Source organism: Saccoglossus kowalevskii, chromosome 4 (assembly GCF_978046115.1).
Source record: "Saccoglossus kowalevskii chromosome 4, keSacKowa6.1, whole genome shotgun sequence".
NCBI lineage: Eukaryota > Metazoa > Hemichordata > Enteropneusta > Harrimaniidae > Saccoglossus > Saccoglossus kowalevskii.
Genome location: NC_140644.1, coordinates 3672682 through 3697132, shown reverse-complemented (window position 1 = coordinate 3697132; position 24451 = coordinate 3672682). Strand labels below are relative to the sequence as shown.

General features: G+C 36.9%; 2 protein-coding genes across 4 annotated transcripts; one reads left to right on the top strand and one right to left on the bottom strand.

Moving 5' to 3' along the window:
- Window positions 1-946: 946 nt before the first annotated feature.
- On the top strand, window positions 947-19178 carry LOC102804775 (uncharacterized). Of its 3 annotated transcripts, XM_085498451.1 has the most exons (9): window positions 947-1061; window positions 9857-10022; window positions 14916-15072; window positions 15214-15252; window positions 15342-15380; window positions 16305-16496; window positions 17386-17514; window positions 17750-17938; window positions 18190-19178. In XM_085498451.1, exons 2-9 carry the CDS (start codon window positions 9885-9887, stop codon window positions 18255-18257), a joined length of 951 nt encoding a protein of 316 aa, XP_085354577.1. In that variant the 5' UTR covers window positions 947-1061; window positions 9857-9884; the 3' UTR covers window positions 18258-19178. The 3 variants fall into 3 exon arrangements, with proteins under 3 accessions (XP_085354577.1, XP_077865358.1, XP_085354578.1); XM_078009232.1 differs by lacking the exon at window positions 9857-10022; XM_085498452.1 differs by lacking the exon at window positions 15214-15252.
- On the bottom strand, window positions 2492-3499 carry LOC146746189 (uncharacterized). The gene has a single exon (XM_085498201.1). The coding sequence runs from the start codon at window positions 3497-3499 to the stop codon at window positions 2492-2494; it is 1008 nt and encodes a 335-aa protein (XP_085354327.1).
- Window positions 19179-24451: the final 5273 nt, after the last annotated feature.

Below are 24451 nucleotides of genomic sequence, written 5' to 3'. Positions count from 1 at the left end.
AAAAATGTTAGCTAAAACAAAATGTACCACTTTACAAAAAGAAGATGGGTGTGTGAATAATCAGTAATGTATATATATATTTATCAAGGTCGGTAATGTACATCTGATGTGTTTTCTGAGCATTCTTCAGCTTATGTATGTCTAGAGGGCGCTGTTACCGGATAAGAAGATCAAGCACAAGACGTTGGGACATTTCATAATAACACGAATTTGTTTATCATCAAATAACGGTTGATTTGTCTGACATGTGGCAGGTTTGTAAGATTATACGTGACCCATTTTTAAATTAATTTAACGAATGGTTTGTTGACGTCTTAGTTTCTGGTTCAGTTTAGATAATCTTGAGGCATATGAAGTAAACATTTATGTAATCAACATGTGAGAAGTAAAGTGACTCTCTTAAGCTCAGTTCCCGTAATAACAGTCATGAAAGTGGATTCTATTTGTATTGACTTGAAGTATGACGTCAATGTTATGTCAATCTAGCATAGCAGTAATCCACGCGAGTCGTTCATATTATTTAGTGGAATTGTTTTTTTCACACAATATATGGAATACAAGATGCAACGTTTACAACTGTTCAACTTTAATTTTGTTTATGGCATTACCTAGGGACAACTCTTTGGCCCTTTTAATGTTTCAGTACGACAAATACAAAAGCTCTCACGTAAAAGGAGATTCCCGTGATTGAGAGGGAGACAACATATTTGAATTACAGTTGGAATACTCGTCATACATATATGACATGAAAATTCACCATTACACCAGCGAAAACAAAACCTACAGTTGGAATACTCGTCATACATATATGACATGAAAATTCACTATTACACCAGCGAAAACAAAACCAATACTTAATGGGTTCTATATTATTCGCATTTCCACTTTGTATACTGCCTGAATGGATTTAGCATATATAGGTCATAGGTTATAACGTGCCGTTGGTGTTTGTCTACTGGTTCTTCCGGGTGGCCATATTGTGGAGTCTTATAACGTAACGTCGGTGGTTGTCCACTAGTCTTTCCGTGGCGCCTATATTGTAGCGACTGAATTTATTTAAGGTGAGTCTGTTTCTAAACTGCATGCAAATTCACAGTGTATCTGTAGCACACAGAAAAGCTGCCTATTCCTGACCAGACACAATATTTAAACTATATTTTCTGTCTCTGTGTAAAGATTATCTAAACGAATTTGGACAATATGTAACAGATAGGGAATGTTTCTATGGCGTGTATGATAATCATTGATATCGCATCCATGCACAGTCATTCGTAAAGTTAATATAACTGAACACAACAACACAATACTCAGTCTTTATGAAAAGAAATTGTTAGCTCTTAGCTGTGAGCAATAATGACAGAGACCCACGGTATAAATAGTAAGTACTTCCCTTAGCAACCAGCTTCACAAAGCATTGCGAAAGCGAGCATTGTTTACCTTACTACTACAAAGACAGTGGCGGATCCAGCAAATTGTTTTGGGAGGGGCCAAGCTTCGCTTAAGATATACGGAGCGAAAATCGCAGAGAAGCTATGCGTAATCCAGATGATATGAATCGTCATGCGTTTGGGGGGGGGGCATGCCCCTCCTGCCCCCCTCTGGATCCGCCACTGTACAATGAGCTGTACAGTTGAGTTAGTTGGAGCGTTGCCAAAAGACTCATTCACAATCTGACTTGTACATTGTTATGGAAAGCATTTACTGTCTAAAAGTTAAGCATGACATCACTTTCAAAAGCATCCATCTAACATTCAAAATTGTCCAGGGTTATTGCCCTTTGTGCTTACGCACTTGAGATAGGGTCCGTTGAGAGAAGAGAATGGCCAACAAAGGCGTGAAGTGGAGTTGGTTATCACAACGCTTTATTCTAACGAAGCACTCAAATTCAAGTACAATGTACAATGCTTATATAACAATAACACTATGAATATTAATTAGTAAACTTAAATGAGTGACATATGATTAACATAATAAGTAGGAGGTGTTGATGGGTGGAGCTTACATTTGCACACGGTTCCCGACATCCTCCCCCTAGCAAAGATGAAAAACACCGAATAAAGATTACATGACTGTTTATAAACACATCCTGTAAATCGTATTAACAGCAGGATTAACAGATGGAGCATGACAAATAAGACGTTTACAAGAAATAATCCATAAAATACTACTACTAATACTAAAAGTCAACACCGTCTGGAATGTAATTATACTTGGTAAATAAACGCTGGGTTCTAACATATTGTTAGACACATAATCGAATGTTGACAATTCGGCTTTTAATGCCTTTCCCTTTTGTTATAATTTCTTCCAGGTGTGGCAATCTACAGTAACTCATTAAGTATTTATTAATGCTTACCATCTGTCTAAAAGGATCGTCTAAACGATGGCGTGAATAAATATAAGACTGAAGTTATCAACCTAAATTACGATAACACATGAAACGAATGTTATGAATACTAACTTGAAATAAAGTTCTCAATGACCAAGTATTTCACAAGGTTAATAAAGTTTGCATGGAAACGAAAATGTTAACCACTGTTTGATACACTACATAAACCAACGTTATGTAGAGAGAATCGATGACTTTAAAGCGTTGGCGAGCTTTCGTAGCCGCCTTGCGAGTTGGTCTCACAATATTGGTATCATTAACCTTAGATTGTACACTGCCTTCAGTAGGAGTGTAATTTTTACCATTTTCTAATTGATAATTGACCTCCAATGGATAAAGTTTTGTAATGGGCCTGCTAGTCTTGCCAGTGGCTGTCCTGATACATGCAGACCTCACTAAACCATCATTTCCGGTGTTCAGTTGTTCGATCATGGCCAGTTTCCACTTTATCCGTGGTACAGAAGTGTCTTCCACCAAAACTATATCTCCCACCCGAATTTGATTTTGTAGGGCCCCTTTACCTGATAATCTATCTTGTTCGCGTAACGAATTGAGATACTCTTGAGCCCATCTTTTCCAAAAATGATTTTGAATTTTGGCTAAATGTTCAGATCTCCTTTGGAGGTTTTCAAAATTGCCATATGTTGGGTCATTTAGTTCCTCCTCATCTACACTGTAATACGGCATAGTCGTAATAAGGCGGCCATGTAAAAAATGTGAAGGTGTTAATGGTAGTAAATCATTGGAATCAGAGGAGAGATAAGTTAGTGGGCGGTCATTTAATGTGGCTTCGATTTCTGTAAGAACTGTTTGCAGTTCGTCAACAGACACAAAGGCGCGACCAAGGACTTTTTTGAGGGATGTTTTTGTCATACCAATAAGTCTCTCCCAAAATCCTCCAAACCAAGGGGCACGTTTTGGTATGAAGGACCACTCCATGCGGTGGTTTGCAAAGTAGTTTTGAATTGACGCTGACTCGAATAATTCCTGTATTTCTTTAGCTGCGGAAAGATACGTTGATCCATTGTCCGAAATAATTTTACTAGGTAATGAACGCCTCGCAGCAAACCGTCTGAAGGCACGTAAAAATGTATCGGTAGAGAGATCCATAACCAATTCTAAATGAATAGCCCGAGTCACAGCGCATGTGAATAAACAGATATAGGCTTTCCGCTCTGACTTCTCTACCGAGACAAACACGGCTCCGGTAAAGTCCACACCTGTAACGGTGAAGGGTGGAGCATTACGTAATCTACATGCTTGTAGGGGTGCAGGAATCGGTTTCCTGTAGGGTTTTCCACACACTAACCGACAGACAACACAATTTCTCAGTATCGATCTCACAAACGGCCGAATTTGTGGAATCCAAAATCTTTGGCGAATATGTGTGATTGTTGCCTGGGAACCCGAGTGTTTAATATTTGAATGGGCGGCGGTCACCACAAGTTTTGCGAAATGGTTTCCTCTAGGGAGAAGAATTGGAAATTTTGTGTCACAATTCACTGGGGCATTGTGAAGCCTGCCGCCTAACACTATGAATATTAATTAGTAAACTTAAATGAGTGACATATGATTAACATAATAAGTAGGAGGTGTTGATGGGTGGAGCTTACATTTGCACACGGTTCCCGACACCCTTATTATTTATCTGAACTCAATAGTATTCATTTTTCTTCCGTTAGCTGACTGCTAAAACGTATTGACAATTCTTAAACACTGAAAACATACGGCTGGCAAGCTTTCCCGATCATGAAACCTCACTTGTCGAACACATTACCATCGGAATGACGGCACAAGTCTTCATGGGACAGATTTATTACCAAACGCTTCAGCGTGGTATTAAGATTTTGTTTTCAGGCTTGGGTGGTACCAAGGTGGAAAATGGTTGCACATATGGGGGGGTAATTCCTGGAATAGCAATAGAGAGGGTTCAGGCCGAAATACATATATATAGTGTTTCCATGTTTCGTCTGATATTTCTGTGGTATTCTGCTGCTGTAAATAATGCAAGATTTGTTCCGAAATTCAGTGTGTTGTGTGCACTCCAGGGTTATTCGTTTTTTTGCTCAAAACACCCCTATTTTTTAATGGCAGAGTCGAATAGTTTCACTCCCACTGGGAAATCTGCATTGTTACTTGAATGAGAGCTAACTAAACACATTTTCCAGACCGGCGAAAGTGTATGCAACAGCCAATTTTAACAGCCTGTCACGTGATTTTAGTCTGAATGTCAACAACAAAAGAGGCTATTCTATTTACGCAGGTATAACTGGGAATAGAATATGTGAGGGATTGTATCAACAGAGATGTGTATAATGAAAAGTAACATCTATCCTTCTTTTGCATCGCTGAGCATTTCTGTTTTAGTATACTGGTTTGAAAATGTTGAATTTGCATGATTTGCAATGTGTTTTTTTACTGAAACTCCCCTATTGATCGAATCCCGGGTTTGAAAGAGAACGGCACACCACGTGATTCGTTTGAATACAATGGTGAAGGCACGCAAGCATGACTTACGTTGTCAGCAGTAGTCGCTGACCTTCACGCTACAACTTCACTTGTGATGTTGCTTGTTAGCCGTGGATTGAATTAATCTTGATTACCGGTTAAAATGTTGCTTATTTGGCGTTGGAGATCTTTATTTGGAACTGGGTAACGTCGCCAGCAGAAACCTCCTGGGATTTTGATGTTGATGGTTGCGCCTCCATGGCAATCGCTAATTTTACTGCGGGTGGATCTTCCAAGAGCCCTTCGGGGTTTATAAAACTCATTCAACATACATAAAGTTCTCTCAATCGTAGTAGTCCATGTGATGTACACCTAATATGCCAAACATGTTGCTGAACGATTTTGCCAATGAAAACAAACCGGTTGGCGATCCACTCCACTAAAAAAAAACTAGCAATATGTTTTCGGCTGTTGCCATGGTAGGACATGAACGTGAAGCTAACGTCGGTTTATAACTAAAACCGGGCACCGTATACAAAGTTCGCAAAAAAACATTCAGTCCTTAGAAGTCATTTTATTTTATTGCTCGGACGTATGCTGTTGTTAGGGATTGGTCAGTTACTTCGGCCTGGGGGTGGATCAGTAGGGGGGTTACCCTGTTTTTGATTTTGCGAATGGGGGGGGGGTCACCCTGTTTTCCACAATTCACACACGCGCTTATGCATATATTTTTTTTAATTTTATTTCAGAACAATAGATTAAAAAGTTAATCGTAAAATGTGTTCTCAATAATAACTATTACCCATATTGCCTATAAATTTGTTGATGCAAAAAATGTTATAGGCTAAATATTTTGGGGTTGAAGTTGACAAATAACTAACAGATTATGCAATGCGGCAGAGCCTCATGCAATTGTACAGTTAAGTTTTGAACACATCCCAAGTCCATGTGATATCAGATTATTTTATTTAAAGTCTGGAGTCACCATTGTATAAGATATTTACTGGATTTATCCAATTGTAGCTGGAGACGGAAAAACACAGCAATTAGTACAAAGAGCAGTGACAGTTTTTGTTCAGCAAATCAAAAAAGTTAAATGGATTCATGTATATAAATAAATATTTTTTTGTTTTTTAACTTTTAAATATGCATATTTTGCTCTGTAAAATACCAAAATCCAACACAAATTTATACAAAAATCAAAGTGTCCTTTGTTTTCATAAGCACAGACTGTGCTTCAGGTGTAAAGCTTTCCTGGTCTATAAGAGATGAAAGATATATTAAATCCAAATTAGTTTTCAAATCGCCTAGATTCAAATCCTCTTTTACTATCTTATAAGGGCGTTTATCAAGTGAGTACTCCACAGCTTTGTTTTTATTTACTATCTTTAGCAGCATAGATTTCCCTACTTCCTGCAGCCTTTTCTGTAGTCGTTTTTTGGCTTTATGCTTCCCCTCCCCTCCTAAGGTGACTGGGCTATTAAATGCAAACACTAAAAATTACGGCAAACCACGATATTTTCAATGCACATCATACATTTTGTAATCATGTCAGAGCCAAAACTGTTAATGTTTCTTTGTTTTTCGGGGGGGGGGGTCCAGCATGTTTTAAAATATAATGTTAGGGGGTCGCCCACTTTTTGTTGTTGATAGGGGTGGGTCTACTGAGATTTACAGCTGACAAAATGGAATCTGCCGACCCCCCCCAGGCCAGAGTAACTGAACAATCCCTTAAATTTATTATTTCCAACCGATAGTATTTTCTAGATTGCAGGCAGCATTTACAGTTCATTCAAAGTTTAAAGTTGCGTCGGGATTACCTTGATACAGTGTAACAATGTCGGCGTCGGTGATCTCTTACCGGTATGCAACATAGCCAAAATAAAAGGCATGAATACAAGACTAGTGGGAGGTAATAAATTTGGGGTCGAAAGTATTCAAAAAACAGTTTTTGGCTGTTGCCATGGTAGCTGTGGACCAGGATTGTTTTGCCAATTAGTGACGGTACAACCTGCCTGTCAATTATAAACAAAATTAGCCAAGCCAAAAAAATCTCAGTAAATTGTTGCCCACACTCAAGCGGATTAGAATGAGCTACGTCCATGCTTTTTAATCATAGAAATGTAGGGTGTGATACATTTGGCGTGAAGGTATTAAAAAAATCAGTTGTTGGCTGTTTCCATGGAAACGGTGGTCAGAATTTGTTTTCAGATTTTACCAATAGTAACTTTGTGCCCACACTCAAGCTGAGCAAAATGAGCTATGTCTGAGGTGTTGTATCCAAAATTTGTAGGAGATACATTTCCTGATAACTAGGGTGAAGGTGTGACCTACCTGCTAAGTTTGAGCGAAATCGGCCAAGGCAAACAAAACACAGAAGAATTAATACGTGAAAACACTAGAAATCACACACACACACACAGATACACAAAATTAAAGTGATTTTAAGGGCAATCCAAGTGGAGCGAATCGCCAATACCATGTTCATTTGCATATTGACCGTGAAAATACCAAAAACATCATTGCATGGGTGATATGCAAATTAGTTTTAGTCAAAATAAGTTACTGCTTAGAAGTTCAAATTTCATTTCACTCGGGAAATATATTCATGTACCCAAACGTAAAGTATCGTACTTCTAAATATTGTTTATTTCTGCTATGTTTCGAAAAACGCTACTCTTGAACGGACTACTTTATTCGCTCTCAGACCTCATTTGCATATGGGGTGTGGAAGTACCGATTTTGATTTCAGGGACGAATCAAAATAAACTGCAGTATATATGTAATAATGTGGAATACTTCCTTTCACTGTGAACATTTTTCCGCTAAAATAAATTCCAGTGAAAATGCCATTTCCCTCATACTCTATTGAGACTTGACACAGCACAGTGAAAATTTGATTCACACCGTATGCTTGAAAACTTTTCATCGAAAATAAATTAAGTGAAATTCTGTGTGATTTCATGAGAGTTGAAAATGAAAAAATTATATGACACCCAACCCTACCACTCCATACACAATGTAACCACACCTCAAAAACATCCTTTCACCAGTGTATTCTATTTGAATTCAGGAGAAATTAAAATAAGCAAATTATATGACAACGAACTTAATTATAATTTCAACCTCTAGTTCAGCACTGATTAAATAAACTACCTCGTCTTTATGCCAACTTGAAGTTATTCAATGCCTACACCAGTGACTTCAAAATCTATGTTTCAATTCCAGGAATTTCACTTGCTATTAATTGTATGGGAGTGCCAGTCTTTTATTTTCTATTGTAATGTCAATTTCTTGTGATTACTCGGAAAATGAAGGTGTAACCACAGACCACAGTGCTGCAACTAAATCCTGGTATAAGCACCGGTTAGGCAGTCTTGAACTATGCATGTGAAGCCAGCTGAGAGGTATATCCAATCCTATAGATTTCTCATTGTTTGGTAACTATTTGCTGCAAATGCAACAAAAATCAATATAAAAATATTACCCACACAGCATTCTACAGGTTACTTGTACAGTATTGTTAATGGTTTGGATTCTTGTGTATATTTTGTACTTTGACATATTCTTTGACTCTGAAAAAATAAAGCACTCTAGATCGTAGTGAAATGTGTAATAATTCATGTTGTTTGGCATGAGGCGTCTGGATCGTATTATCGTAAGCGAATTGTGTATTGTTTAAAGAGACACAATTTAACTATTTGTATTTAACTATTGTAATTTAGTATGTGTTATACGCGTGAGATGTTGTTTTGTATTTATGCATTCCTTGTTATGGTATACATCGATAACAGCCCACAATTAGAGGTAGGTTTTATAGCCCTGTTAGGAAAAGACGCATTAAACTACACGAACAGAAAGTACATGTGTTATGTGACTCAGATGTCTCCCCTGGACAAATCTGATGGCATCAGCGTATGAATGAACAGGTGTCGTGTCAAGTAACGATTGACACAAACAGGTGCGTGACGTCATGGTACTGTGACAGCGTGGTTGTGGGGTTGTTACGGGTCGAAGCCTTGTCAAACAAAAGTGGTCTGTGCTTTGCATGACCTTAAAGTCTGGCGTGCTACCATAGCCGGCCCTGGTGTTTAGAATCAAAATCCAACTGGGAAGATAGCCTAGTGCTGCATATGAGAAATTAAAGCTCGGCGCGTTAATTCGTGAAAGTCCAGTCGCTGGCTATACATAAGATTCAAGAGAGCGACGGCGCCGACTGATATTATCACTCCATATGAGCGGGGGGGGGGGGTATAGGCTGGTATCTAGTGTAAGAAATAATCACATTTTTTAAACTGGAAAAACAGACGAACAGAATGAAAAATAAAATCTATAAAAAAATACCAGGTTGAAAAATATTAGTTGCTCTTTTAAATTTCGCCAAAGCTTTGCCTATATTTTACCTATATCTGGAGAAAAAAATCAAGAAAACTAGCCAAATTGACTCCATTTATCGGCTGGTGTACATTAATGTTTTGAATTATATATGCATTGTTTTGAGATATAATGGTTTTAATTTTATATTGGTTAAAAACGCGTACAGGAGGTGGTAACAATATTATGAGGTTATTACGTGAATATCTCAAAGTATGCACGAATACAGTACAGCTGGAGTATCGACCGTCGCGCAACAGAGGTCCATGCGCGACGTACTGTCTAAGTGCATATTTGAGGTATACATCTTTTTCATGGGAATGCCGAAAACCAAAAAGTTTAGAATACAATCAGCGAACTTCTTTGTGTGAAATCCGGTAAAACTCTGGTGGCAACCATGTTTGTTTATTATTATTATTATATGACTCTTACGCACGTAATCATTCCATATCTGGGATTCGCATTTCCTAATATGGTAGGTTGAAAATACCCCCTAAAATAACGCAAAATTACGGTACACTGTAACTTACGGCGTTACGGTGACAGATGTATAATAATGTATATTATTTGATGTTTTGGGTTAATATTTTGCTAGAACTCGTGACATTGTTGTTCGTTAAAAAAGTATATATACTCTAATTACAGGTCGTACAGGCACACTCTGGATTATAACATGGCCAGCGGGAGGAGCATTTATATCGCTGAAAATATTAACTATTTAGCAAAGCAGATAAATGTGGACAAGGTTGTTTCAAAAACTATGGAAATGTATCAAAGAGTCATAACCCCTGAACAAGTTGTGGCTTTGAATGTAAGCTATATTTAGTTCATTGTTTTCTTTTAATGGAAGGTCAGATTAGTGTTCCTAGGGTAATGAATTTATTCAGACGTGCGTGGCAGTTTCTGTGCTCATGAATATTCATTAATTTTTGGGTCAATACATTCCAAAAAGAGCGATATATTAACATTACAAGTTGTTAAATTGAGAGAATAAATGTGTCGACAAGCATTAGAGACCTATTTGGTGTAAACAACTCGCTTTTAATTAATTCCCAACATTTTTGTATTGAGAGAATAAGTGTGTCAACAAATATTGGCCATGTATATGCGAGTAAATACATGTCGTTTAATTAATTCCACCATTGTAAGTTGTTAACTAGTGCAAAATAATGTATCAACAAATATTGGCCATGTATTTGCGAGTAAGTACATTACAAGTTGTTAAATTGTCAAAATAATTGTCTCCACAAACAGTTGATACATATAATAGGGTACATCAATATAAGGCACACCATCGTACATTTCAATATGTAGCAAAACTTACCTTGGGTCATCTTTTCTTGTAACGATCTGCTAATTGTTGAATAAATTGCGTAACATTCAGTTTATTTATGTAAGCAGCTCATTAGATCGTAAACATCCTTTGTTGTGTAAATCACAAGCACATCTGGTAGATTCTCATTGTCCTTCCGAGTTGTGAGCATCCTTTGTTATGTAAATCTTCAGCACACCTGGTAGATTCCAATTGTATGACCTGTCAATCACTTTATGACAGTTACTGCACGCCAATGCACACTCATTCTTTCCATGGTTCCATACACACTTCTATTTGCAGGGTTTGAGGTAATATGACGAAAACATAGAATAAAGAATGTTGACATTGCCCCTCATGGAGACTGAACATGACATATTTTCAGTCCAATAATCAGCATCAACTACCAATAAATTTACATTTCTCAAAATTGGAAAAAAATATTGTTACAGTAATTGTAAGCATTCTCATTCCTGCTTAAATAGTCTGCCCTTTTATTTTCTTAACCTTTAAATTGCTATAACCCGGTAGCTAAATGATAGGATGCAAATATAGGGCCCACCGCATTAACCTACTGTTCACTTCTTGTGCCTTGTTTAAATAAATTAATGGGTGGTGATTCGTTTCAAAAATAAATTTTTTGCCATCTAAATATTGATGACATTTATGCAATGCCCAAATCACAGCCAAACACTTTTTTTCAATTACAGACAGACTTCTCTCTGGCTAGAAATTTACGGCTGGCATATGCCACCATTTTCCCTTCCTAATATTGCTGCAATAAGACTGCACCAAGCCCAACTTCTGATACATAAAAATCTTAGTATAATCAGGCAACCTTAAAATTGTGTACAAATTTGCGATAGTATCAAGTCATACCTAAATATGACCTGACTTGCTTCACTGTTTTAGGTTTGGCTGCATGCTGTATGGCTTCTACTATATCTGGCAATATTTGAAAAATGCCGCCGCCTACCTGGTGACCAATAAACTCTAAATTAGTAAAACCAAAGAAACACATCGAAGGTCTTGCGGTTAGTCTTGCCTTCCTCAAACGAGTCAAAACATGTACAATATGTCCATGCTCATCCCATGATTATGAATAAATTAAATTGTCATCAATTAAATTCTCAACTCCACCTTCAAGACCTACCAACATAATACGCATACGAGAAAAAAAAGGCTGATGCATTCACAAGCCCGCATGACATTCGTCGAAACTGAACACCCTCCTTCCTTATTTACCAAAACAATGGGTTTGGCATAAGGTGAATTTGATGGTTCAATCACACCCATCAATAAAATACTCTTAACCTCTGACCTCACAACATCTGTCATAGCGAATGGTAAAGGGTATGGTTTTGACCTAACTGGTTCAGATGTTACCAATTTAATATCATGCTCACCAGTTTCCAGGAAAATTAGTAAGAACATCAGGAAATCTTCTCATAACCCCACCAATGTTGGTCAACATTCAACTCATGGCCAACATGACGGTCAACAATTGTTTTTTTGCACTGAATTGTCACAGACTCCAATTCACCACTATCATACGGTATTATGTCACTATAAGTAGTATAATATTCAACAACTGCAGTGCACACACAGTTTATCATACCTGTAACGACTTTCTTGTCTTTCATTTTGTCCTTTTCATAATTGCTTTCAACAAGTTAGCATGATAAATGTTCTCCTTGCCTTACACATCCATTCTAATAGCCATCACACACACCCTCTCCTTAATTACATATGACCCCTGTCATTCCATCAACAGTTTATTGTGATCAGTGGAAAGTGACACTAACACTTTGTCATGCAGGTTGGAACATCAAATTCTTGGCTTTCTTATCATAATACTTTTTGTATCTAACCTTTGCCTAAGCTAACTCAGCTTGTGCCAATTTACATGTCTCTTGAAGGCGATTTGGCAAATCCAGGACATACTACTGTGTAGTTTTAACCTTCTTTGTCCAAAACTCTCTTAAATCATCATTGGGCCTCTCACTGTTCTACCATAAATAAGATCGAAGGGTAAAAATCCTAAACTCTTCCAAGGAGCTTATCTATAGGCAAACAGAACTGGGTCAGGATATCTACCAGTTGCGTTTCAACATACTTTTCAAAGTAGCATTAAACTGCTCAGCCAAACCATTACAAGCTAGAGGATGTGGAGTAGTTACTAATTGTTTAATAGACAACACTCACTTCCTTCATAATGTCAAATACAAACTGTGTACCTAAATCAGTTAAAACCTCTTTGGGTATACCAACCCTACTATATATACTAAAGCATCAGCTATCACCTCTGAAGTAATTTTCTTTAATGCTACAGCTTCAGTGTACCATGAACAGTTACCGTCTACAACAGTTAAAATGTACTTATGACCTCTCCCAGTCGCTGGACTGATTGGACCAATCAGATCAATAGCTATCATAACAAAATGAAATTTAATTTCAATCAAAGGCATATCGCCTAATAGTACCTTGCTAAATCAACCCCTAGGGGTGGTTTTCTGACATATATCACAATACCTAATAATGTCACCCTGCATCCCAGGCCAATAAAACTGAGTTTCTATACTATCTGTAGTCTTCCTAGCACCCAGATGACCTGCCATAACTGACTCGTAGGCAAGTGCTAGTACTGGATCGCGGTACCACAATGGCACAACTAATTGGAAACACACACGTCCTCTATCAACATGATGTGGCTGAAACTCTCTATACATCAGCCCCTTGTTCATTAAAAACCTTGCCCAATTGTTATGACCTGTGATCAACCCCTCACTTGTACTCACTAACTTCTTAGCACGCTCTAATGTGAAATCAGACTGCTGTTCCTCTTGCACTACATCAACAGTAATAGGTTTCTTACTACCATTGGTATCAACCTTACTATGCTATTCCTTAAACTCAGGAACTATAAGCCTATGTAATGGCTTTTTCTCAGCTAATAACCTGTACATGCCCTACCTCATGCGCTAAACCTAGCTTCCACAAGAATCCCTAGCTCCACTAATATTACCGATAATAATATCTATTGAGGTCCTCATACATAGTGCCTCGACCTCACCAACATAAAAGGGTCTTCTACCAACTCTATATACTACAACTGAACTACACCCACTATCACGAAGGACCTCTATTTCAGTACAGCAAATAAAGCCTTGAACAACTAATATACTACTCACCATCCTATTAGCTTGTGAAACACTGGAAACACCAACAATTGGCTGCTCATGACCACATTTCAACTCAACTCTATCTCGTTCCTCTATATATGGATATCTACTTGCATCTGTAACTTCATGAACTACACATGTAACAATGATTTCCTGTGAATCATTACCATTCAGATCACGTGTCAACATCATACCTGGGAGTTTTATAACGCTTAGGACAGATGACAGTAGAATGACGTGGATCACCACAAACTGCTTGACTTTGGCTTAGACTTGCTAAATCAACCATGTCCTGTAACTTTCTGACCTGTGCTCCTAGAACTGACTTTTCTGACTACAACATTGAAACTGGCTATATTTCAGATTTCTACCACCCGTCTGTCTATGTGCATCTCTAAATATATCAGCTAATTCAGCCATTTCTTTAACTGACTTGGGTGACCTTTCACCTATGAAAATAGACAACTTGTTACAGAAATAACTCATCAATTTACCTTTAATCACTAAGTCATTAGCTCCCTCAAAACTCCATCTAATCAGTTTCGGACAGCTCTTCCCATCAGTCAAAATAACTACTTAATCTAGCTGCAAAATGTGAAATGCTCTCTCCACCTTCTGCCACTTTATGACAGTTACTACACGGCACATTTCTATTTGCAGGATTTGAGGTAATATGACAAAAACATAGAATGAAAGAAGCTGACAATCTAGTAGTAGTGTGATTCGAACACTTATCTGTGTTAAGCAATTTTTTTATTTCCTATGTTTTCCACGTCGTAATATGCGACCATTTCTTTGTTTTATTGTAACTTTGTGAGTGTTGAATGATGTGTCTTTCAACCAGACAGCCATGTTGCAATAGAGTGTGTGACCCTTGGCATGACCCCATTGACTGTATAATCACCATTAGCACGTGAATGTTATCCCACCTTATTGGTAATGTCTGAAGTACCTTTATTGTATTTTTTATATACAAATTCGTATATACCGAACAAACGGCCACGATTGAAGGGCATGAATTTTGTGACATCACCAATTCGTGCGTAGGCATGTCTTGTGTCTTTTTGATCATATAAATATAATTTGGTAATATTCTGATCTTTTTCTGTTTGTTCAATTTGACATTAATATTTTCGCTATTGCATTGTGAATCACCAAACATACACACGTCCTAGGTTAAGGTTTACATGTCTACCATGTTCATTCTCAGAAACGAAAACGTGAAGCCAGAACTCTATATCTCTTAGATATTTTTAAAGGAAAGACAGATGGCTACGATATGCTTTATAATGTTTTAAAGGCAACCGGGCACTCCAGCACAGTCCTGAAGATATTGAAACCAGGTGTAGAAACATCGGAAACGCCATGTAAGTCATTATGTGTGTGTGATTCGCGTTAAGGTAATATATGCAAAAATAAGGCGTGCGTAATGCACTGTGTCAAAATACGCATTGAGATTTGTTATTGTTTTACAGCACGTAATCGGCTACGTTTGTTATTTTTTACAGCATCTACCTCCCCAGCTAAGCCGCCTGATAAAGATCAAGGTATATAATTCCAATGTAATACCTATCAATGCAAAAATAAGTCGCGTGTACTGTGTGTTAAATAACATATGTTATGTTATTGTTTACAGTACCGAATTCTCCAGCTAAGCTGCCTGATAAAGATGAAGGTAATGGTCCCAACGTAATACTTATAATCGTTAATCTCTTTTTATTTGGGTGTAAATTGTAACAGGATGTACCGTTTTTACAAGCTTAATGTTGGTATAATTTCAGTATTTCTTTAAACAGGAATAACGAAAGCTTAGTTTGGCAACAAAATAATCATGTGATCCGCTAATAATATGAGGTTATTACGAGGATACCAAAAAGTATGCACGAAGACAGTAAAGCGGGAGAATCGACCGACGGCCTACTGTCTTAGTGCATATTTTGCGGCATCCTCATATTAACCTTATTATTATTATTATACACGTTTTCCTCCCCCTGCTACATCATTGGAATGCCGAAATTCAAACTTCTTTGTGAGGAGTCCGGTCAAACCCTGGTAGCAGCCATGTTTGTTTTTATTATTAGAGGACGCTTATCCATATTTGGAATTCGCATTTCCTAATGTGGTAGCATGAAAATCCCCCGTAAAATACCGCAAAATTACGCCACGCTTAAGGCGTTACGGTGACAGAAGTATAAAAATAAAATTTACGTGTATTATGTTTTAAGGTGGCATTCAATTTTAACGTAGTGATGCTGTAATTCATGTGAACTGTGAAAAATGAAAATGTTAAATGTTTATTATTATTTAATAAAAAACATCACAAGCGTGTGATAATACGCTGTCGGTATTCGCTGTCGGTATTCATGTAACAATACTATACGCTGTGTCGGTATTCGCTGTCGGTATTCAATACGCTGTCGGTATTCATGTAACAATACTATCACGAAAAAAGAACATTTCAATATTCATTATATCAATATTTATTATATCTCGAAAGTAGAACTATATATGGAATTCAAAATGGAAAATCTATCTATAAAATGTTCTGCAACATTAAATGATTAATTGTTGTTGTTGTTGTTTTTATGCATTTTTCCAGCATATCTCTTAGCACTAGAAAACATAACGAAGAGCGTTCAACAGACGTCCGCACAAATCACTGATTTTCGCGCCGACATACAGTCGCGCCAAGATGAAATGGCCTCACAGCTATCCTCAATTAAATCCGAGTTGTTAGACGAAATAACGGGTTTACGGAAAGCCATGGATCGCATCGGAAACTTGGAAAAGTGTAAGTATATAGCATATACAAAGATGTATTTACAGTTCCATTATTGCTAGAAAAAGCGAGGTCCACTCGGAACACTTGTTCATTCATTCATTCATTCATTCATTCATTCATTCATTGTGTTTAAAAGCTTTGTAGTCCTATAAATGTGACTGGAAAGTTGTATTAATGAACACAAATGTATTTAACCATTGTTTGGCTTTCTTAATTTAATTTTGAAAGACAATATTTTAACAAAGTCAACAATTCATAAAACCCAAAATGCACAAATGTTTTATGTATAATTATTTATTCAACCGCACGATTTTGTAAACTCGATTTAAACGTACCTTCCCAACGAAGCAGTGCGTGATCCTACCAAGAGTATTTTACCCCAAGAACTGCACATATACAGTTGGTATAACTATTTACCCCCGATCCTGTAACAGTGTGCATTTGACGCAGGCGCCGAACTTTATCTCGACGTCGTCTTCCTCAAGTATGGGTCGGTCTGTGCAAATTATTGAAATTATAGTGTTGACTCGTAAACTGTTATCAGTTTACAGTTTGTACCTCGAAAACGTATTACAAACTACATTCTTTTTGAATAAAAGAGGAACGAACAATGCATTTGTTATTGTAAAACTGGGAAGGCTTGCAATGTACACGCTGTATCGTCAACCACTTCTGATGTAATTATAACAAACAAAACAGTGCCCTTGGCGCACATGCATAACATGCGTTAATATATAATATATAGTCATGACGTACAAGCGCTTTGGCTGTTAGGGTCTGAGTTGTATTAATATATGCAACATGTAAGACAATAACACAATGTATCAGGGGTCTTCATCTGCGACTCGACAGACCTCGTTGCCCGTGGAAATAACGGTCACGTGTTCTTTCTTCCCAGCATTGAAGTTGGAAACAATGTCAAGAGAGGATCTGAAAAAAGTCGTACAGTCACTGTTACAGGAATTCACGACTTACAAAGAAGAATACAGAAAAACAGCTGAAAAAATCGACAAGTTAGAAAAACGAGGTAAAGATGCCTGTGACCTTCAATATATTCTAAACCGGTGTTGATAATCCATAGCTACATGGAAGCTTACTGCCGCATGTAAATACTGGCAAATAATATTTGAAAACTGCTTATTCGATATAACAAAATATTACTAATCAATGTGAACGTCCACGTTTTGTTTTTATTTATAAGCGTGTTTGTTGAGGATGGTAGCAAAAACAAGTAATTAAACACCGATTACATTTGAATTTAGGTTCCAACGACGACGAAATATTGAACAAGTTTATAGGTCAACTGAAAGATATTGGTTCACACGGTGATACGGAATTATGGCAAGAGATTGTCAAGTTGAAGCAAGGGATGACGTCACTGCGAAAATGGTCACAGGCAAACTGGGAGGAAATGCAAGCGCGATTAAATACCATTGAACAAAAACAAAAAGGTGAACTAACTGAATTACTAACTGTGAAACATATGACATTGACCGCAACGTCTAACTAATTAATGGAATTAATTGTTCAATTACTGTCTATATTAATATACGAATATTATAAAGACGTGCATGAAAGTATTATAACTGCGAATTTTGTTATGTGACAATATTTTCAAATCAATATTGTTATAATATATCTATACGTCATACTGTGTATTCAAACTATACTATAACTATAATATTGTTTGTGTTGTCTGTAGTGCGATTTCAGAGCCATCCAATTCAAGAAACAGATATTCAAGATAGTCGCGAAGGAAGTTCAAGTTAGGAAAAATTGTAGAGAGACTATGATGTTCAGCTAAACTGACAGAGTAGCGCCACCAACGTTGGAATCGCTGATTGAAATTATTGGGAGACACAATAGACAAGTGGCTGCTTAGATTGAAAAACTGAGATAATCAACTGACAACAAATGAATGGAATTTTTCAAAAATCGCATAACAAATGGCATTTTGAATATTTTTTAACACGACGTGTAAATTTCACCCACTGCATAGTATTGTACTATGATTAAACAGGTATTTTGTTTTTTATTTATGACACCTCGAATTCGACAACTATGAAAGGTCACCCTATGTCAACTAGCAATACAAAATTAATATGAGCTCAAACGGTTTGAAGCCCATTTACAGTAAATACATAATAAACAATCCAAATCGTATAACAAGGTACTAGGCACCGGATAAACTCAATATAGAACGATTTGCAAAGTATTAACATAATAGTTCAGTCATAATCATCTTATTTTAAATACTAACAATATTTAAAATTATGCTTTGTGTTGAAAACACAACATTGTGTAGGTTTTAACAAATACATATTTAATATTAGCATCCATGTACTTTATCCCAAACGCTTACACGTGGGAGAAAAGCAACTATATTCTGGATAGAATATGAAAAATGAAGAGAGTGCTTGATTAAACTTTATTAAAACTTGATAAATTTGCTGGAAGTGAAGTGGACTTCCTCCACACATTAGTGCATTCCTTCTTGGTGAATAAGAAAAAGCGCCATTAACCATAGTAAATAATATAAAAGAGAAATGCCCGGACGCTTTTTAGTCAAATAACTAATTTGAAGAAATAACATTTCTTTGCAATTGTGTTCGATGTAGCATCCAGTGTTATTGGCAACCAGAAATAGTAATGAGTGAAGTTTATACAAGTAAACATGAATTATTTAATATATATTGATTGTTTTTAGGGGTAGAGGGATTGTAGATGGTTGGTAAGGGAGTTAAGAAAGAATGGGTGGTAGTGAGAAGATCCATTGAACATAAAGTGCAAAGAATTCTCTCACTTTAATGGATGTAGATTCGTGGGCTTGGCTAAAATTTGTCAAAGTCAACACTGGGGAGGGAAACCACAGTCTACAGCGCGTATGTGACATAAACCGTTCAATGAATATTATTTTTAGGTGCAATTATCATTACAAAGTAGTTATCGCTACAGCACATATGTTCGGCCTCGATCTCCACCCTGTCTACTGTGGTTAGAAGATTGTACATGCTTTCTGCCATACTAAACTAGTCACCAGATTTAACAAGATTTCGAAACTATACAGCGCCACCAGTGGCTGTTCCCGCCTTTTTTTGTCATTTTTTACAAAACTGCTGATTCTGTCTTAATACCGCACGATAAGTCTAACACTAAGAAGAAACATTTTTCTAGACCTACCAATTATAAGAATCCGTTTATAATTTATGGAAGGTTTCACAATCTACCCATGCTGCTGGATCATATGAATACAAATGCAGGGTTTGTAATCTTGTAGGTCTAAGAAATTAATGAACAATAGTAGTATTGTTCCTTTTCATCAGCAATAGGCATCTGTGTCTATTGTACGAATCATAACTTCTTGATAACTCTTGGCACCATAACCTGCAATATGAACTCTCATACACATGCGTGCTTCTTCATGTGAGCATAGTGATATACTATACACACGGAAAGCTAATCACGTTTTCAAAGTTTCAAATTTTTAGTACGTACAACCTGCTTTACCGAAGTTTGAATCATGTCGGTTTGATGTGGAACCAAACTGAAGAGTTGAGTCGTATCCTCCAGGGATAGTTTCGTATTGGGTGAATGATTATAAAATTGTAGTAAGATATTCACCCCACATTAGATTGGGTCCAGTCTTTCAACTTGCTCTAGTCCCTAATTTGTATGCTGTATTTGGTAGAAAAACGTACCGAGTGTACTCCAGTTCCTCGTGTTCCAGGTTTTAACATCTCCACCGTGCAGTGCTGCACCGTCCATGATTCATCTATGTGGTTTGGTTCATCTTCTGAACGTTATGCGTTTTCACTCTTTGTCCAAAACCAGTTTTCCTGTCACCAGACAAAGACGGGGACACTTTTCCTACACGATATTGACGACTAGCCTAGGTTGTTTTTTAAACTGCATTGTTAACTCGTGTATTCTTCACAAAGAACAGGTTATAAAGGAAGTTGTTTGTAGTTGAACCATACCGTTTATATGTACTGGTAATCTATTGACATAGTTTGTCAAGTTGTTCAAGGCAAACTATATAAGATATCAGTGCAGCTAAAACTATACTATGTGTCACATTTTTAGTTAGTAGTATTCATTTGTGTTGACTACCTTTTGATATTATTCCATTTATAATGAATCATGGCACTTTATATGGTACTTTGATTCAACCATATCACCAGCAAAAAGCTTGAAGTTTATTTTTTTTTCATCTGGAGAGCTGTAGCTCAAACATGCACATCTAAGCCAAAGGTACATGCCTCAACTAAACCATTTTAAGGGTGCGACATCCTGACAGAATTCCAATGTCCAACAACAGATCATACAACGTCATTCATTAGTGGCTGATGTTCTTTTTAAAGTAGATGGGTGTTATGAACTACTGTAACAATCACAAAATATATTAATCATCTGTTCTTATTTAATAACGATATTTGGCATTCTGTTAATCCATGGTGTGATTTTTATGCTCAGTATTTTAATAATTTGATGAATAACTTTATAATCAAATCAAAGTGTACACAAATGCCATATTGTTGAATCACAATATATCAACATGTGATCTCGGATGAATTTTGTGATATCTTATTGGTTTCTAATTCCAAGTACAAAATTATCCAACCACAATGCTGAATTGTACACAAGTTTCATACTCGTATCATAATGTAAATTCCGTTCAACTTTGCCCGAGACAGAACTTCAACGCCCAACCTCTAAACAGAATTGTGTGACCCAATTGGTTCACCTAAATTCCTATTAGCTGTCTTATTCTCAGAAAAATGAAGCTTAAATCATTCATGGTAATATATTCACAACTACTCGCAACTTAGTACTGCATTTCTTATCTAGTCATTCAGGACTGGTACACACCGATAATGTACTTAGATCCTGTTATCAACAGACATGTCGAGTTAAAAGAAGTATAAACGGCCGAAGAATATAAAAATACATGTAAAATAAAAAATAACTAAAAAAAATAACAGTAACTATATAATTACTACATTCGTGTTAAACATCCACAAACATGTTATTATTCATTGGTCACGTGGCCACATTCATTAAACAATAACTTGTATCTACATGAGAAATATTTAAACTGTTTGCGAGGGTAAGAGGGCGCTGTATAACTGTTGGAAATTAGTTATTATTAATTACTTGTCGAAGAGACACAATACACGGCACGAAAAACAACTCAGTTTTTAGTACGACAAATGCAACTGCAAAAGCGAAATAAGTAGCAAAGTACGGACGCTGAATTGATAGGATTACATGTAGAATGAGCACAAATGTCAAGGTAAACACATTGAAAATATAATTAGACTAGTCGCCACGTATATATGACATGGAAATTTACGATTATACCAGCATTTCCATTTGTTATAATGCCTGAATGAATTTAGTATATATTGTCTTCAAAACTACAATTTGTACCGCCCTCAATATTCTGCTTAATATTCCTGCATTAAAGCGACATTAGCATAACCGCGTTACACTTTATTACAAAGCCATGTAATACGGATCATGTTACAACGTGTCGCCGGCGGTTGTCTGCTAGTCCTTCCGTTTAAATCAGGTAAGTTTGTTTCTAAATTACATACGTAACCACAGTGTAACTGTAATGCTACCTATTTCTGACGAATATGGACAATGTATAACAACATGATCAAAATTCCTTATTGCACAAACTTAGGAAATGTTTCTATGCTGTGTATGGAAATCCATGATATCGCATCGATGTACAATGACTTAAGTCGGTATTTTCAACAGTACACAACAACTCTATTACATTTTCATTATGAAAACTCATTGTTGTAAACTCACTAAAGCTTGTGTGCTCTTTACACACCGAATGACAATGTTTCTGTCAATTCAAATCATTTATCCGTGACCCATTAACACTTACTACTCGTAATGAACTAAAACAAAACAGGGAAATATTTTTTTTGTAATTTTAGTTGTGAACAATAATATCAGACAATGCGATGTCTTTTCATCTAGACCTGACCACGGTATAAATAGTAAGAACTTCCCTTAGCAACCAGCTCCACAAAGCAATACGAAAGCGAGCATTGTTTCGCTTACTAATACAAATTGCTGCACTGCTGAATTATTTGGAGCATTGCAAAACGTCTCATTCACAGGCTGGCTTATGTATACTCATAGATAGGTTATACTGAAAGGTATAAACAACCAACATGTAGAAATATGTCGTGGTGCTCATACTTGTATTCCAAACTGCACATTCCAATATAGTTATGAAAACATATACAACTTAAAAATAACTAGGTATGATGTCACAAGCTATATATAGTATCAGCAATAAAAAGTCTAGACTGTCTAGTTGGTGGATGGGTGACGGGATATATAATCGCTGGGTTTTTTTGCTCCAGGGCAATATACTACTTTAAAATGAAAACGTTGCGCTTTAGTTACCTATCGTTCAATGCGGCTTGACATTTTATGTAGCTCTCTACGATTACAAATCGTCACGAGCGGTTTGTGGTCAGTTTCCACAGTAAATTGGGGAGAACCATCAAGATACAGACGGTGATGCTCCAAACCCCAGGAAATCGCTAGGGCTTTCTTTTCGCATTGACTATAGCGAGTTTCCGTTTTCGAGAGAGCTCGACTTGCGCAACTAATTAACACATCCCCTTGACACAAAATTGCGCCAATGCCGACGGGACTAGCATCGACACTAAGGGTAGTCATCTATTTATATCGAAATAATCCAAAACAATTTTTGAACAAATAACCCTTTTAATCCTGATATTCGCCCCAAACAAACTTAACACCCTTTTTGGTTAGAGACCTAATTAGTTCGGATAATGTACTAAAGTGAGGTACCATCAAAGCTGGGAGACCCAACATGCCTAAAAACGATCTCACTTCCGAAGCATTTTCTGGGCGTTTCATGTCACGAATGGATTGAATACGCGTTTCATCACAATGCATGCCATTTTTATCAAATACGAAGCCGAAAAAGACAATTTGTGGAACTGAAAATACACATTTGCTTAAACCCAATGTAAGTACTTTGTCAGACAACCGAGTCAAACACTTATCTAGGGCCCGGTCATGCAAATTTTGAGTTTTACCGTGGATAATATCGTCTGCGATACTCTCAACGCCTGCGAGATCTGACAGTGCTAAAGTCATTTCATTTTGACAAATTTCAGCAGCTGCATTTATGCCAAATGGGAGACGTTTATATCGCCTTAAACCAACATGGGTACTTATTGTAGTGAGATTTCTAGATTTTTCATCGAGTTCAAATTGCAAATAGTGCTTATTCGCGTCAAGTTTACTAAATACTCGAGAACCATTTAATTTTGTGCGAATTTCTTGCACAGTTGGGGTTACATGGCGCTCTCTCTGAATGGCTGAATTTACGGCCCTGTAATCGCCACATATTCTCACATTATCAGTTCCTGATTTAGGCACAACAACAATGGGACTTACCCATGGAGTTGGACCATTCACCTTCTCCAAAATATCGGCTTCCTCTAATAATTTTAATTCGTTTTCGACCTTCTTTCTCAAATGGTATGGAACGCGTCTGTGGCCTTGTTTTACGGGTCTGACTTTCGAATCAATATGCAATTTGATTTTCTTTTCGTTGTATTTACCCATCCCGGAAAATGTACTTTTGTGATTATAAATTATTTCTTTCACAGAATCGGGACAATCTGGTATATTCAAGTTAACGTTACTGTTTGTATCACGTCACGTATTGTTAGATTTTGTTTGTTTTGTCGCATGGTGTACATGTGACCCTATTCGTCGTGATTGTGTGCATATTCGTTCTGAATGATAATTAATTAGTGTCTCTGAAAACCGTGCAAATTTGTTGGGGTTTATTTGTATAAAACCAAGGTGACTGGATGTCGGATAGCCCAAAATTGACGAATCTGTAGTGTCCACTACTATAAACTTCAATATTTCATTCCGGCTTCCCAAGTCAA

Coding starts and splice junctions, on each gene's coding strand:
- LOC146746189 (XM_085498201.1), bottom strand. CDS start 3,499: ATGGATCTCTCTACCGATACATTTTTACGTGCCTTCAGACGGTTTGCT.
- LOC102804775 (XM_085498451.1), top strand. CDS start 9,885: ATGGCCAGCGGGAGGAGCATTTATATCGCTGAAAATATTAACTATTTA. Junction 10,023..14,915: donor AACAAGTTGTGGCTTTGAAT/GTAAGCTATATT, acceptor GTTCATTCTCAG/AAACGAAAACGTGAAGCCAG. Junction 17,939..18,189: donor CATTGAACAAAAACAAAAAG/GTGAACTAACTG, acceptor TGTTGTCTGTAG/TGCGATTTCAGAGCCATCCA.